At 33.6% G+C, this 17,786-nt stretch overlaps 1 protein-coding gene across 1 annotated transcript in view; it reads left to right on the top strand.

Moving 5' to 3' along the window:
- LAMA2 (laminin subunit alpha 2) overlaps positions 1-17,786 on the top strand; it is a 500,973-nt gene that overhangs the window by 279,307 nt on the left and 203,880 nt on the right. The window contains exons 19-21 of the mRNA XM_077775991.1: positions 1,491-1,597; positions 6,188-6,368; positions 9,173-9,309. Of these exons, the coding sequence (XP_077632117.1) occupies positions 1,491-1,597; positions 6,188-6,368; positions 9,173-9,309 (425 nt within the window). The remainder of the gene's footprint in view (positions 1-1,490; positions 1,598-6,187; positions 6,369-9,172; positions 9,310-17,786) is intronic.

Below are 17,786 nucleotides of genomic sequence, written 5' to 3'. Positions count from 1 at the left end.
TATCTTCATTTATATACTTTTTAATTGAAAATATTTGACACATAACATTAAGTAAATCTAAGATGTTCAGCCTCTTACTTTGATATATTTATATAATGCAATACAATTATCATTGTAGAGATATTTATCCCTTTGCACAATATAATACAATATTGTCTATATTTTGTACTGTGTATTAGAGCACTATACCTCATTTACCTTTCACTATTTATTACTTGCAAGGCTACCTTAAACAACAGCAACTTTATCTCCCCACCCTCCATCTCCTGGTAACTACCATTTTACTGCCTGTTTTTTATGAGTTTAATTTTTTTTAGATTCTGCATATAGATGATATCATTCAGTAGTTAGCTTTCTTTGACATGTTTCATTTAGCATAATGTGGTCAGAGTCCATCCATATTGTTGCTAATGGCAGGATATTCTCCTTTCTCATGGCTGAATAATATTCCACTGTGTATATATACCATATAATTTTTATCCATTCATCTTTCATGGACACTGAGTTTTTTCGCAGCTACTGTGAATAATGCTGTGGTGAACATGGGAGGGTACATAGCTCTTTGAAATAATGCTTTCATTTCCTTTAAGTATATAGCCAGTAGTAGAGTTGCTGGATTGTGTGGTAGTTCTGTTTTTTAATTCTTTAAGGGACCTCCACCTCGTTTTCCAAAGTAGTTGGATCAATTTACATTCCCACTAACTGTGTGTAAAGGTAACTCATCAAGACATTCTTGCCAGCATCTATTGTTTCTTGTCTTTTTGATAATAGCCATTCTAATGGGTGTAAGGTGATATCTCATTGTGGTTTTGATTTGCATTAGTGATGATTTGCATTTGATGATTAGTGATGTTTAACATCCTTTCATGTGCCTGTTGGCCATTTTGCTGTCCTTGTTGGAAAAAATATCTGCTTAGTTCTTCTGTCTTGTATACTTTTCTAATCTTAAAAGTGTGTGTCTGTATACATATATATAATACTCATTCTCAAAATCAAAATAATAATGACTACATTAATGTTTTAATAGCATCTGATGTGCCAGACACTGTGATATAGCTTTATGTGAATCATCTCTACAGCTTTTAAAGTTGTTGTAAGGATCAAAGGATATAATGCCTAATGGAACACCTGGCAAATCAGAAAACATTCTCTTTTTTTTTTAAGTTTATCTATTTATTTTGAGAGAGACTGAGCCAGCATGAATTGGGGATAGACAGAAAGAGAGACAGACAGACAGACAGAAAATCCCAAGAGGTTCTGCACTAGTGGAGCTTGAATGTGGAGCTTGAAATCAGGAAACTGCAAGATCATGACCTGAGCCAAAACCAAGAGTTGGACACTTAACAAACTGAGCCACCCCGCCACCCCAAAAACATTGTATTCTGAAACTTAGTAGCCAGTGTTACCATCTGGGGAATATTATTGTTTAACAAGCATATTAGGACTATTGGAAGTGTTTTCCCAACCACAGATCTCTTTTCTCTTTGCAGCTTGTCGCTGTAATGTCAACAGCTCCTTGTCCGAGAGTTGCCATGCTAGGACAGGACAATGTGAATGCAAACCCAATGTCCAAGGACTGCGGTGTGATGAGTGCAAGGTAAGGAGTAAGAGCTGGTCGTGAATTACTTCCTCCTTGAAAATGTTCATTACCTTTCAACATACATATGAATATATTGAAAGAGGAGTCCAGGATTACCCAGTTCTACATGTACAATCACTGTGATCATTCAAGGGTTTTCCCAAAACAGAACAAAATTTGCTGTGCACTAGCAGCTGACCTTCAACCTATATTTCCTTGGCAGTGAACTTGTATAATATTTACTGTAATTCAGATGTTTCTGAAACAAAGAACCTATAAATTTAATACCAGTCTATCATGAGTAAAATACTCTTTGCTTTTATGTTGTTGGCAGAATGAAGTGTGTCACACCCTTTGTTTTTGGCAAACATTTGTTCTAGTTCAATCACTGAAAAGTTAGTTACAGGGAGCATTCTACTTCAAAAAAGTGTTCAGTAGAGAAGCTAATCAACAGAGGTTTATGTACACCATTGCTTTTATTTATTTTATTTTTTTGACTTTTCACTTTTTTTTTTAACAAATAGTTTATTGTCAAATTAGTTTCCACATAACACCCAGTGCTCATCCCCACAAGTGCCCTCCTCCATTCCCATGCCCCCCTCCCACCCACATCCATCAGTCCTCAGTTTTTGTCAGCATTCAAGAGTCTCTCATGGTTTGCAGAAATGCTGATGCATAGGTACACCATTGCTTTTAAATGAAACAAAATTCACGATACGTTGTTCTCTGTTCCCGAATGTTTTGCATTGCCTTCAGTATGGCAAGCCCCTCGAGATCCCTTCATGAGAGTGATGGATTTGCACTACCTACTTCTTATAAAAATGTATTTTGGGTTATAAAGACTTAAGCAGAACAAGTATTTCTCAGATGGCAAACTGGCCTTTCTGCAGTAAGTTTGGAAATATTGTCTGCCTCTATCTCTTGAATAATACCATATGCTCTTTTGTTTCTGTGTTTCATTTTTCTGTCGGCTTTTAAAGCCCAATACGTGGTGGGATCCAGAGAAGCGCTTCTGTGTGTTATGTGACTGCAATCCCATTGGTTCTGTGACACCACAGTGTGACCTTACAGGAAGATGTGCATGTAAATCTGGCTTCGTAGGGAGACATTGCAACCTCAGCAGGCAGGTGCACCAGCAGGAGGAGCAGTCAAGGAGAGCGCACCGGGTGCTGGGGCTTCCTCAGAGGTGGGGTTCCAGCAGCTCCAGCGGGTGCCCTCGGGGAGCCTACCGGCCCCCAGCTCCGGTAATCCAGAGGCACTGCATGGCTCCTGCCTCCGCATGTTGTGTTCCATGTGCAGCCACTGACCTTCCCCGATGCCATTTTTACCAAATAATGGTTGCTTGGTGTGCAAAATTGCAAATGTATAAACTAGACAATTCCTGCTTAAAACGTTGCCTTTTGAAAATAGCTGTCTGTGTATTTTTAAAAGTATGTTCAAGTTCATAGGTTCATAAAAGTTTGAGTTATCCATGGATATGTAGAAGTTTATTTGTAGAAAGCTGTGATCTTAGAGGTGGAAGGAATTTCAGACCTCACTGGGAACGAACTCAGTTCTATGAATGAACAAATGAAGGGAAATCTAGCAAAGATTCTCTCGTAGGGAGACCTGTCCGGGCACCTCATGGCTGGCTCTGGATTGTCATGAGAACAGTACATGAGGCACGCATCTGGAGAGTTCCTAGTAAATGCTAGGTATCATTACTGTTGTTGTTTTGTTGTTATTAGATGAAGAAATCTTTTAAAAAAAATACTGTTTTTTCAAAAACAAATGCATACATTTAAAGTAAAAGAAAGGAAGAGTAACAGATCAAAATGTCTCCAAAATATAAATTTAGCAGAAATCCCACCCTCATTCATGCCCTTTTCCTACATACCTTATAGCACTATCATGTAGGGTGGGGTTTCGTCCTGAGACCGTTCTTCCTCTGAGACAATATGTATGAGAGTTAAGAGCACAGACTTTGGAACCAGGCTGTCTGACTTGGAACCCTTACCCTAAGGTTGGGGAGCTGGTGACCTTAGGCAAATTACTTGACCTTTCTATGCGTTGGTTTCACCACTCAGTAGAAAGGTGATGGTAATAACTATGTCCCAGGGTTGTCTTGAGGATTAAATGAATTCATATTTGTAAAGGGCTTTAGAACAGAGCTTAGCACATGGCAGGTGTAATCAGAAGTGCTGTTGTTATTATTACTCCAAATGAAAATAATTTACGGATTATTAAGCTTCCCAGCGACACTGGATAGGGACTGTCTCCCGTTTTGTTTTACCTCATTAATCTTGTTTAGACTAGGAACATCTACTTTTTGAATATGTTTACCACAGAGATTTTCCCTAGCCTCTGAAATAAGTTTTTATACATCAGATTTATTACAATTTTGTTACTGAAGTTTGTTAGTTTGTTTTGGTATTACTTAATTCTTTAAAACTACATTATTTAAATATTTGAAACATATGACAGAGAGATTTCTTTGTACGTAGTTTTTACATAATGAACTTGGGAGTTTTCTTAATAACTACGATTTAGAAGTTCAGATAATACTATATTGATATACCCATCAAAGATATACATATGCCAAGTGAAGAAAAATTTAAGAAATAAAGATGAGTTTAAAGTACTCTCTCTACGATTCAGGTTTCTAAGTCAAGAAAATTTAGGAAATAAATGCAAAATACTTTGCATAAGAAATGCTAAGACATCTATGATTCAGGCTTTTAAAAACTAACATAGCTTGTTCTAGTCTTTATTTCATGTATATATGTTTCTATTTGTGTCTGAAGAGTGGTATGTGTGTCATTAGAGGTATATAATTGGGATCATAGTATATATATAATTCTGTATTCTGCTTTTTGAAATTTTGCATTATGCTATACATTAAACACATTCCTATCATTAAAACTGCTTCAAAACAGGATTTTAATAATTGCATATTATTTCATAGCATGAATGTATCCTAATTTAATTTATTCAACTTTTTTTCTAACATTAAACATTTAAATACCTCTGTAGTTACTCTCATAAATAATACTGTAATGAGCATGCTCATACTTTAACCATTTTCCTAATTTCTGATTATTTCTCCAGGTCAGGTATTTAGAATTTTATAGCTAAATGTGGGTTTTTCTGAATAAAAATATCCTATGCTTTAATCTTTCCTTATGTAGCTAAATTTAATTTTAAAATTGTCTTAAACCATTTGTTAGAAATGATACATACTTCTTTTTTGTTTTATTTATTGTTTGTTTTAAATTTTAGATTAATTGCAGTATAGTTAACATACAGTGTTATATTAGTTTCAGGTGTACAATAAACACAAAACACTTTCTTCTGTAATCATATAATGAAATATGAATTTGAACTGGAAATAAAATAAAGTCCGCAGTAAATACAAAGATTAAATGATTATCAAACTCAATCAACCCATTTTATATTTAAAAACCAACACTGTTCTTAGCTATAGTCATTTTAAAAGACTAATTTTCAGTATTATTTTGTTTTCTAGAACTATTTCTTATACTGGTAACAATGGCAAAAATATATAATAATCCCATTTCTCTTTGGGTGGCTCATATTAAATAGCAAGATTTATTCCTACCAGAAAGTAACTATTATGTCTGATATTCCAAAGTAGGAATTATTTTTACAAAGAAGTAATTACTGAGACTAATTTTTCAGATTAAAATATCATAACAATGTGACATACTTCATATTTTAAAATACAACCTTGATGTACTTTAAGTAGGATATGTGCTTTTCATTTTTCTAGTAGAGGTAATTTTTAATTTATCCACACTTTCTAACATAATCACTCTAGGTCATATAACATGTATTTCAAGCCAAAGCTAGTAATGAAAACTGATCATAGAAAGTTATTTGTTATAAATAGATAAAACATATGCCTAGGACTAACTCATCAGAGAATAAAAGTTTCCTTTCATCCACCTAATCTGGTGCTTTAATGTGTGTTCTCTCAAATCAATTTCACTTGTTAAAATGAAACCCAAGAAACTACATGTTTGTAAACCAATTATTTTGTCAGCATAGGCATAAACCTGTAAGTTATATTTATAATGTGAGCCCTAGAATAATGATCAGAAGTATTTATGGAGAGATGACAAAAATTAGATCAAATATTAGAGGAAGAATATTTATTTTAACTGTAGGAATCTGGTCAATAATATTGAAAACATTTTTAACAAGTAGAACGAGTTCATAAGATCTAAAAGCAATCAACTCAGATTATTAGGAATGAAGCAAGTAAATTTTTAAATTAAAATATAAATAGCACCCATAGCTTAGTTCCACATTACTGTTAAACCCTTGGGCAGTTAGGAAAAGACCGGTGAACATATAATAGACAAAAAGATCATGCCCTAGTTCTACCATTAATTTTGATAAAATTTTAAAGTAATTGAACTCTTCATTTTGGATATCCTAGAAAAGGTCCATTAGATAAAATTACAACCTCATTGTCATAACAGCAGTGAAGAACCTTGATAACCCATTGGTTTCTCTTTCCTGCCTCCTCTTTCGGTATTGTGCATCTTGTTTCATAATGAATTAATTGATTTAAATTTAATTTTTCTCTTTCCTTTTCTATGTCAGACGGAAACCTTCGGCCTACAATCCGGGAGGGGGTGTGTTCCCTGCAATTGCAATTCTTTTGGGTCTAAGTCATTTGACTGTGAAGAGAGTGGTCAATGTTGGTGCCAACCTGGAGTAACAGGAAAGAAATGTGACCGCTGTGCTCACGGCTATTTCAACTTCCAGGAAGGAGGATGCACAGGTCTGTGAATAAGACTAAGCCCTACACTTTCATTCTCTGTTTTAGCATTTTCGAGACTGTAGGAGTTCATTCTCCCAGGCTCCCAGAGATTTAAAGGAAGGGCACCTTGACAACAAATATATGATCCAACATATTTCACTGAATAAGTAAAGTATACTTATTTTAAATAAACTAACAAATGGGACACATTGCAGTGTGAAACACTGCACTATAAAAAACTGCTTGCAGATACTCCATAAAAAATCCATCAGCCGATCTCAATTCTGCCGTGTCCCTTCTTGTCTGTGACCGCCAGTCAGCCAGTCAGTCGCTCAAGGGCTACTGTAGCTTGAAAGTCAAATGTTCAATGTTTCTTTTGCCAGTGTTCTCTAAGCTTAAACTTCACTCCCAAGTTAATACAGCTCAACTTTCTCTTTTCCTATTGCAAAACTGGTATAAGGATCAGAGAAGTTAACTTTTTTTTCTGGTATAAAAAGAAAATCTTTTCACCTACTTTCATGTGCCTTGAAAACCATGATGTTCCTAGAAAGAAATAGATTAGCACTAGGTATTCGCTAGTTCTTGGGGGAAATACAGGAAGATTTCTAACCACAATTTCTCTCAAGCAGTATTCTCATATTCTTCCCACAAATCATGAATTAAGAAAATAGGAGTTAGCATATTACAAATGAAAATGAAGACTGAACGTTACCTTGATTTATTTGCTACTAATTTGGAACTGACACTTATTCCAACATTTACTAGGTTGGGTATCACCTTTGCTTATTAAATTCACTGATTGAACACTGATGATACTCCTTTACTCCCAGTACCATGATAAATACGCGATAAGGTTTTAAGACATTATTATTGACTATTGTTGCAAATTTATGTAAGTAGTGGCAGGATTAATATTTCAAATTATTTAAAAAATGAGTACCTTATAGATACTCTCAACCAATTTCAATATACACTTTTCATCATAAAGATAAACCATTCTGTTGTTCTGAATGTTATCATTGTAGATCTCCTAAAAATCTGCATGTGATCTGAGTCATCATCTATGTACACTGAAAACTTACAAAGCTGCATTTTCAAATATACTGTTCTTTAAATCCAACTCTAACAGTTCACTTAATGCAAATTAATGAAAATGGAAGTATACATTCAAACATATTCACTACCAGAAATTATAAATAAGACAAGGAGTACTATTCAAAATTATGAGATGGTGATAATGTTAGAAATGCAAACTTAGTAGCATTCAAATCCAGAGAAACAGGATGAAAACCAGTCCCAAAGAGGCAGGATAGCATTATGGTTGAGGGTATGACTTCACCAGATAACTTGGATCAGTTTAGTGGCTCCACGGGTAACTAGTTATGTGACCTTGACTGAGCGACCTGGTCTTGCTGTCTTCCTGCAATATTTATCTGTTGATTCAAGAACGGTATCTATCTTACTGGGTGTTATAAGAATTAGTTGGGTTAATGGCTATAAAATATTTAGAGTGCTGCCTGGCACTTAGCATGTAGGTGTTTATCATTGTTATTCTTATTAGCAATGTTTATTAGTATTCTGAATGGTGGTAAACATTCCATTTGAGCGGGAAAACTAGCTAATTATTCAGGTCTTCTCCCTACTCAGTTTTATGGTTCCATTGAAGAACTGATTTGAGAATTTCTATTTACAAGTAACAATTTGAACTATCCCAAAACATTCTTAGCACATAAATATGAATATAATATAAACTGTTTTTCTTCTTAGTAAGGTATAAAATAAATCCTTTGACTTCAAATTATCAACAACAATAATAATAACAAAAACAACAGCTAACATTTATTTGGCATTGGTGTCAAGTATTATGCTAAACATTTTTCACAGCTGGCATGCTGTAAGCAATGATAATTGTGGTCCCTGGAAAGCTGAACTTAATCAAATATTTGAAGTATATTTCATTTAAAGATTTCATCATCATATAACCAATGAAAAGGTGTCTTATAACATTAGTCTTCTGTTTGAATCTGAATATTTGGTGGTGTTTCTTCTCTTGCTTACACTTAGTTGGAATCACTGTTTTGAAATATACTTCGTGTTGAGTCAATGATAGCTAATCAGTAGTGGATATTCCTCATCTTAGATGACTTTGACTTTGAAGCTCTTCTGAAATAATTTTTTTTTCTTTTCCAAATCTCATTTTTGTATTCTTTGAGAAAGTGCAGTGGGTAGACATATTCTTCATACATCGTATCATAGCTAAGAAAATAAAAACCCTATTGAAAAGAATAAAGCAGGTGGTAAATAAAACTCAAAAATACCTTCATACACACACGCACATACACACACACACACACACACACACACACACACGAGTTACATAAGTCAGCTATTTTTAATCTTTGCAAAACCGAAATGTCCTGATGTGTGGCTATTATAATCAGAGTCATCAAAAGGAAGGAAATATTAATCTATATAGCATAGAAAATGAAGTTATGAACTTGAAATACCTATAGAAACAAAATTTTAAACTTTATAGCATCTAGACTCAGTTATCATAGAATCTGATATGCCCCGTGTTTCTTTCTTTCAACGTAGTTGAAAAACTAAAACTGTTTTACCTTTTGGAATTATTAAATGAAATACAACATAAATTTATTGATCATCTCTGTGAAAAATACGTTAATGTGATATAAAAGATGAATGAGGTCAGTGTTCACTTCCAAGTATCCTTAACCATAATATGGAAAATAAAACAACAGAAATAAACTCAGCACCCTCTATCAAATTTTTACTGTTTTACTATTTTTTCCCTTTCACCTGTGAAGCTTGTGATTGTTCCCATCTGGGTAATAACTGTGACCCAAAGACTGGGCAGTGCATCTGTCCTCCCAATACCATTGGAGAGAGATGTTCTCAATGTGCACCTAATTCCTGGGGTCACAGCATCACCACTGGTTGTAAGGTAAGTTCATTGCTTTATTTTCTCTGGTAATGTTTCAAAATTTTTTTATTTTGTTAAAGCTTTACAGTTGGGCATTTCAGAAGCCAGTATTACCTTATAAAACAGTATAGAACTGTCAGTATTGAGTGATTGCAGATACTGATCAGTACCTTATATTTCATTTTATTTCTGGGAAATATGAAGTACACACTTCTGTATCTTTATTCATTATACCTACAAAAAAAGGAAAACTTAAAACCAGAAACAGCAATAACTTTATACCTAGACACAATGAAATATTATCTGCAAAATACAAGGAAATTAGGAACTAATTAAAGGAATTTACCAAAAATCTATAGGAATTGCCCCTAAATTAGGACTATGTTTCAGTATTGAAGAAGCATTTGAAAGGATTTTGGGGAGTCATAATGACAGCCTTTAGCTTGAAAAAGTCCTCATTTTTCCCACGGGTATACCTTAGAAAGTGACATGGCTAGGTTTACATTTCAAGAAATCTATCCAGCATCAGAGGTGAAGGTAATGGATACAGCTGTTGAGGAAATATTGGTGAGAGAAGACAGAAGCTTGGATCCAGCCAATGAGCCTCCATGAAGATACAGGGAATAGGCGATTTTACAGAATTCTTACTGCTGTATGGCTTGGTAAGCTCATAGTTTGGGAGGATAAGAGAAATCTTAAGGATAAGTCCAGGATTTTGCTTTGTAGTTGATTAAATTAGAGCATTATTTATTCCTAGAAGGACTTCAGGTAACTCAAATTCAAGTAGGAAAAGTGGTGAGTCCAGACGGGTTTTTTTCCCAGCTTTTTATGAGGTCTTTACTAAATAAAATTCAATTCACTCATTTAAATTAATGCATTTTGACCAATGATTACAGTTGTATAACCACCCCATGCCTTTTTGTAGTCGGCTTCCCCTCCCCCCTCAGTCACACCAGGAAACTACCCTTTCTGCTTCTATCACTATAGTAATGTCAGTTCCTCAAGTTCATAGAAATCAAGTAATACTGCATGTTGTTGTTTGGGTTTTGTTTGTTTATTTGTTTGGGGGAATTAATCTTGGCCCAGCTTCCTCTACATAGTATAATGCTTCTGTGATTCATCCACACTGTTGTATATAGTACTTTGTTATTTTTAATTGTTTAATAATTTTACATTGGATGATGTGCAATGATTTTTTTATTTATTCACTATTTAATGGGCATTTGGGTTATTTCCAGCCTATTATGAATAATTTTGCTATGAACATTAGTGTATAAGTCAAAAGCATGGGGGTAGACCTATGTTTTCATTTTTCATCCCAAGAATACTCCACATCCTTACAAATATTTGGGATTCCGACTCTTTAATTTTAAGCATTCAGTTAGGTGTTTATTTATATCTTTGCCTTTCTTTAATGTCCAGTGATGTTGGGAATAATATTATTTATTTATTTACCATTTATACATCTTCTTGGGTAAAGTGTCTGTACAAATCTTTTCTATTTGGGGTTGTTAATTTTCTCAGCAATGTGTTGTAAGAGTTCTTTAAGTAATCTAGATACCAGTCCTTTTTATATATTTATGTTCTGTAACAATTTTCTCCCAGTATACAGCTTGTGTTTTACTTCTGCTGCAGTATCTTAATCTAATTTTTATAAAGCCTAGTCTATTATCCTTTTCTTTCATGGGTTATGCTTTTTATTTTCTAAGAAATACACCTTAGCCTAAGTCAAATTCTAAAGACACCTCTCCTATGTTTTCCTCAAGAAGTTTTATAGTTTTGAATTTTGCATTTAGGTCCACCTTGCAATTTCAATATTAATGTTTCTATATGATTTGAGGTAAAGGTCAAAGTTCACCTTTTAATGGATATCCAATTTTCCCAACATCATTTCTGAAAAGATTCTTCTTCTTCTTCATTGAGCTACTTGGGCCCCTTTGTCAAAATAAACTGGCACTATATGTGCCCATACATTTCTGAACTTTATTCTGTTTCATTAGTCTATCTGTTCTTGTACTGACACCGTACTGTCTTGATCACTGCAGCTTTCTAGCAGAGCATTAAATTGGGTGGTGTAAACTCTCCAGCTGTTTTTCATTTCTAAAACCTTTTGGGTGTGTTAGATCCTTTGCATTTCTATATAAATTTTTAAATCAGCTTCTCAATTTCTTTACCAAAAACCTTCTAGAATTTGATTGGGGTTATATTAAATCTACAGGTCAGTTTGGGGAAAATGGACATTTTAAGAATATTGGATCTCCCAGTGTATGAATATGATATATTTTTTCATTTACTTGTCTTTATAATTTTTTTCTTATTAGCATTTAATGGTTTTTGGTGTGCAAGTCTTGTACATACTTTATTAAATTTATCATGTGTTTTCTATTTTTCAATAGAAAATAGAAAACACAAATGCTTTTATTCCATTTCAGTTTCCAATTGTTGCCAGAATAGAAAAATGCAATTATTTTTATGCAGTAACTTTCTATTTTTTTTAAATAGACTATCTATTTTTTTAGTAGCCTCTATGCCCAACTTGGAACTTGAACTTACAACCCCACAATCAAGTGTCCCATGCTCTACCGACTGACGCAGCCATGCACCCCATACATTAACTTTCTTTTTGACACCTTGCTAAGTTTATTCTAGCTACTTTTTAGAAGCTTCACTAGGATTTTCTATGCAGACAATCATACCATCTGCAAATTGAGTTTTGCTTCTTCTCTTCCAACCCATGTAAGTTTTATTTCATTTTCTTTACCTATTGCAGTAAAATGTTGACTTGCAGTGATGGGAACAAATATTACAGCCTTATTCCTTACGTTAAGTAGAAAGGAGTCAGCCTTTTACAATTAAGAATAATGTTAACAATGTATTTAATTTACAAATGTTCTTTATCACTTTAAAGATGTTCCTCGTATTCCTAGTTTATTAAGAACTTTTATCAAGAATATATGTACAAGTTTGTCAAATGCATTTTCTGCATCTATGGAGATGATCATATAATTTTTTCATTTTCAGCTGCTAATGTGGTGAACCATATTAATTGATTTTCAACTGGTGATCCAACTTTACAATCCTCAGATAAATCCTGCTTGATCACAAGGGATTATCTACTTTAAATTATTTTAGATTATGTTTGTTAGCATTTTGTTAATGATCTCTGGGTCTGTTCATAAGGAATATTACTTCATAGTTTGTTTTATCTTATGGTGTTATTGTTTAGTTTTGTTATTGGGGTACTGCTACTCTCATGAAATAGATTGGGAAGTATTCCTTTCTCATAGTTTCTGAAGGAGTTTGTGTAATCAATGAAATAGAAAATAAAAATAGAGAAAAGTCAATGAAGCCAAAAACTGGCTCTTTGCAATTATTAAAGTTGATGATATTCTACGAAGACTGATCAAAAAAAGAAATAAGAAAAAAGAAATAAAGTCAAGAATAAAGGAAGGGACATCATGAGAATCCTGCATACACTAAAATAATATGAAATAATATGAGCAACTTTAGCCAATAAATTTGATAACTGTACAAAATAAACACTCATTCCTTCTGTTTACTTTGAGTTTAATTTTCTCTTGTTTTTCCAAGTTTCTTAAACTGAAAGTTTAGATACTTGACTTGAGATCTCTCTTCTTTACTGATATAAGCATTTTATTTTAAATTAAAATTTATTCTAGTTACATTTTGGTGGCTTCAATATATATTCAATAAATATATCAAATTTCCTTCCAGGCACTAATTTAGTTCCATTCCACACATTTTGATATATTGTTTAAGTTTTACCCTTAAAATATTTATTTTAGTAAAAATTTATTTTAGTAAAAAAATATTTATATTTATTTTTATTCACTAATTATTTAGAAATTAGTGGTATAATCATCATATACTTGGTGGTTTTCAAGGTATCTTTCTGTTATCGGCATCTAATTTAGTTCTGTATTGGTCACAGAACATAATGTGTTTAATTTCAGTCCTTTTGATTGTATTATGTCTCACAATAGTGTCCATTTTGATTAATGTACTTGCAAACAACTTGTATTCTGGTATTATTGGGTGAAATCTATAAAAGCTAGTTATCCTTAGTGATTTTTATGTGTGCATATTCTATCAATAGCTGAGGGTGATTAACTATACTTATGATTTGTCTATTTTTGCATTAGTTCTCTCAGGTTATGATTCATGTATTTTGGAGTGATAATATTAGATATATACTCATTTAGGATGATTATGTCTTCTTGAAAAGTTGATCCCTTTATCAATATATAATGCCTCTATCCTGGGTAATATTTCTTGTGAAGAATAATATTTTTTTCTGATAATCATATATCCAGGGCTAAGTCTTTCTTTTGATTGGTATTTGTATCATATACATTTTTCCACGCTACCATTTATTCCATCTCTTTTTTAAATATTTTAATGTGTTTCTTTTAGATGGCATATATTTAAGTCTTTGTTGTTGATATAATCTTAGTTGGATTGTTGAACCCATTTCCATTTTAATGTAATTATCAATATGATTGAGTTAAGTCTGCATTTTGCTTCTTGCTTTGTTCTACCCATTCCTGCTTTCTTTTTGATTCTTGTCTTATTTTGGATTGAGTAATTTTTTATAATTACATTTTATCTTCACTTTTGATTTATTAACTATATATTTTTTGTTTTTCTTGTCTTTGCCTCAGATACATCTTAAGTTAATACTTTGACATCTTAACATTTTAACATTTTATAATGTATCTTAAAATAATATTATATACTTTACATTTACTTACAGGAGTAAACCTCTAATTCCTTTTTACCCTTTATGTTACTTCTTTTCCGGTCCTTTATGTTATTGTTGTCATACATCTTACTTCTATATATTATATATCCTACAATATAATCTTATAATTCTGATTTAAAATTTTTTAATGTTTATTTTAGTTTTGAGAAAGAGAGAGAGAGAGACAGAGTGTGAATGGGGGAGGGATGAAGAGAGGGGGAGACACTGAATCTGAAGCAGGTTTCAGGCCCTGAGCTGTCAGCACTGAGCCTAACACAGAACTCAAACCCACAAACTGTGAGATCATGACGTGAGCCAAAGTTAAACACTTAACCACCAGAGCCACCCAGGCTCCGTATTATGATTTTGATTTAAATAATGATGACGGCACCTGGGTGGTTCAGTCAGTTAAGTGTCTGACTTTGGCTCACGTCATGATCTCACGGTTCGTGAGTTCCAGCCCCGCATTGGGCTGGCTGCAGTCAGTCTGTAGCACAGAGCACACTTTGGATCCTCTGTTCCCTTCTCTCTGCCCCGTCCTTTCTTGTGCTTTCTCAAAACTAAATAAACATTGTTTTAAAAACCCTCAAAAATAGATAGATAGATAGATAGATAGATAGATAGATAGATAGATAGTCAATATTTTTTAAAGGCAAAAATGCAGCTTTTCTGTTTTTCTATACATGTGTCAATTCCAGTGCACCTCATTCCCTGTGTGTAGCCAACTTCTGTTTCATACCATATTAGTTATCCATTAACTATATCTCTAATTATGACTATTATTATTTCTCATGTTTCAGATATGCTAACAATGATTCTTTCAGTTTTGTATGTTCATTTTTCTCCATTTTTCAAAGATATTTTTTCTAGATATAAAATACCAAGGCCTAGTTTCCAGGAATTTGATTATGCCGTCTTTTTGTGGCTTTCTTGTATATTTCTCATGTGGCAAGTTGGACCCGTTAGCTCTGTGGGACCAGAGCTTTTATTTAATTTGGAAATTTTCCAGCCACTGTATCTTCAACTATTTTTCTCCTCTTTACCCCCATTGTCTCCTCCAGGAACTCATGCATATGTTGGTCCACTTGATATTTCTCCAGAGTTGACTGAGATTCTGTTTGTTCTTTCATTTTTATTTTTTCTATATTCTTTCTTCTTGATAGTTTCTATTATTGTCTAAATTTACTGATTTTTTTTCTACAGTGTCTAATCTGTTCTTAATTCCATTGGTCATATATTAGTTTTCATTTTGAATTTTTCATTCTTTCACCTTCAAAATCTCAGTTGGATCTTTTTGTATCTTTCATTTCTGTCCTCACTATTTTCACATTTCCATTTATTCTCAAGAATATTTATAATATAAATATTAGCTTTTGCAATGTGATTGTCTGCTAATTCCATCAGTTGTTTTAATTCAATACTATTCTTAATGGTTGACTTTTCTCCTGGTTTTGAGTCATATTTTATTGCTTCTCGTCATGCCTGATCATTTTGATTTGGATGCCAGATGTTGTACATTTTTCATTTTTGCATGTTGGTTTTTGTTGTATTCTTTTAAAGAGTATTGATCTTCATCTTGGCAAATAGGTTATTCACCAATCACTTGGATATTTTTGATCTTGGTTTTAAGTGTTTTGGGGTTTCATTGTTGTGTTGTGTTGTTTTTAAAGAGGGTATAGAGAACCCTTTAATCCAGGGATCATTTAGCATCACTATTAAGGGGCTAAGTGCATTGACAACACCACCTGGTGCATTACTGTGTATTTCTACTCCGTCTGTTGGAGATATGAATTATTTCAAGCTTTTTGTGAGCTTTAGGAACTTTTTCAGCTCATGGTTTTCCATTGTTTTTTGTTTGTTTGCTTGTTTTCCTCAGCCACATAGATTGTTATCCCATGCATTCACAGATCAGTACTCAGCCAAAGACTCAAGGGGACCCTTATGTAGATTTCTGGAATTCTCTCTATATGACTTTCTCACTTTAAAAATTTTTAATGTTTTTTTAAATTTGTTTTTGAATGAGAGAGACAGAGCGTGAGCAGAGGAGGGGCAGAGAGGGAGGGAGACATGGAATCTGAATCAGGCTCTAGGCTCTGAGCTATCAGCACAGAGCCCTACATGGGGCTTGAACTTATGAACTGTGAGATCATGACTTGAGTTAAAGTCAGATGCTTAACTGACTGAACGATGCAGGTGCCCCTAAAATGTATTTTTTAAGTTTATCTATTTTTTGAGAGAGACAGAGAGACTGTATACACGGGAAAGGGGAAGAGAGAGAGGGAGAGAGAATCCCAAGCAGGATCTGCACTGGTAGTGCAGAGTCCCATGTGGGACTCTGTCTTGTGAACCATGAGATCCTGACCTGAGCTGGAGTCTAGAGTTGGATACTTAAACAACTGAGCCACCAAGGCACCCTGACTTTCTCATTTTTAGACAAATATTCTATTGGCCCAATAAATTCAGCCTCAGGTTCTTCAAACTCTGTTACTCAACCCAGAAATAGTGCAGGGCTTTATTTGGGTTCTTCCTTTATGGGCTGCAAAATAGAGACTTCCTTCATACACTGCCTTATTTGCTCTTCTTCTCTCAGAAATCACAGTACTGTACTTCCTAGCATCCACTATCTGAAAATAGTTGTTTCTTAGTTCCCATTTTTTAGTTTTTGTTTGTGTAGGTTAGCAGCTTAAAAGAGAGAAGATAAACCAAGTGAGTGCTTTAAAAACTAAGAGACAGTTTAAAAAGAAGAAATATTTTTTAGTGTCAAATGTAACACTGGTCAAGTAGGATTAGGGCTGACCTGTGTCCATTAAGAGCAGCATAATAAGGGCATTTTTGATGTTAATGAGAGTCATTCTAATCAGTCACATTGGGTTGGAGATTATTGCAATGTCATTACCGAGTGTGACCTGTTTGACTCTGTGGTAGTAAACCATAAAGATATAAACTTTTTTTTCCCACTGATTTAGCATACATGCAAGATCTAATCATCTTTATATATATGATAACACACTTGAATACGCTGGTCCGGAATACAAAATCTAGAGGAAAACAGGCGTTTTGGGGATTGTTCAAGGAAATTTAGATGCATGACTTCAATCAGCTATGTGATTAGGTTAAAAACAGCTAGACAGGACATTCATTTTTCCATTGCCAATGGCACTACTAAGTTTGAACTACATTTTTAGAAACAAAACAAAAATTTCTCAAGAGTTCCAAAGTTTTCTGTATGAACAGTGTTATAAATTTTTGTGACTGATTTTCTGCATTTTCACCTTTAATCTAAACATCTACTCCATCCCTTGGACTCGTGAATAAGTCGTAAGGAAACTTAAGAGGATTCCATTCTATTCACAAAATTCTGTGATATGGCCAAACTCTTATAATCTCCCAAAATTAAAAGTGATGCCTAATCTGGATACAAATGAGGATGGAATATAAACCAGTTGCCTTTTAAAAAAATTTAAAAGTAGTTCTGTGTTTGATACTGTTATTTTTACTTGTTGAATAAACATGATGTTGATTGAAGTTGATTGAAAATGTTTTATTACTTTGAACCCCTGTTAAAAATATAAATTTCTGCACTACATAATAATTACAGGGTCCATCCATCAGGAAGAACTAACAATCATAAATGTCTACGCACCGAATATGGGAGCACCTAAATATTTACAACAATTAATCACAAACAGAAAGAAGTTTATAGATAAGAATGTGCTAATAGCAGGGGACTTTAATA

The sequence above is a fragment of the Crocuta crocuta genome, unplaced genomic scaffold (assembly GCF_008692635.1).
Source record: "Crocuta crocuta isolate KB4526 unplaced genomic scaffold, BGI_CrCroc_1.0 scaffold25, whole genome shotgun sequence".
NCBI lineage: Eukaryota > Metazoa > Chordata > Mammalia > Carnivora > Hyaenidae > Crocuta > Crocuta crocuta.
This window is presented reverse-complemented; position numbering and strand designations above follow the sequence as displayed.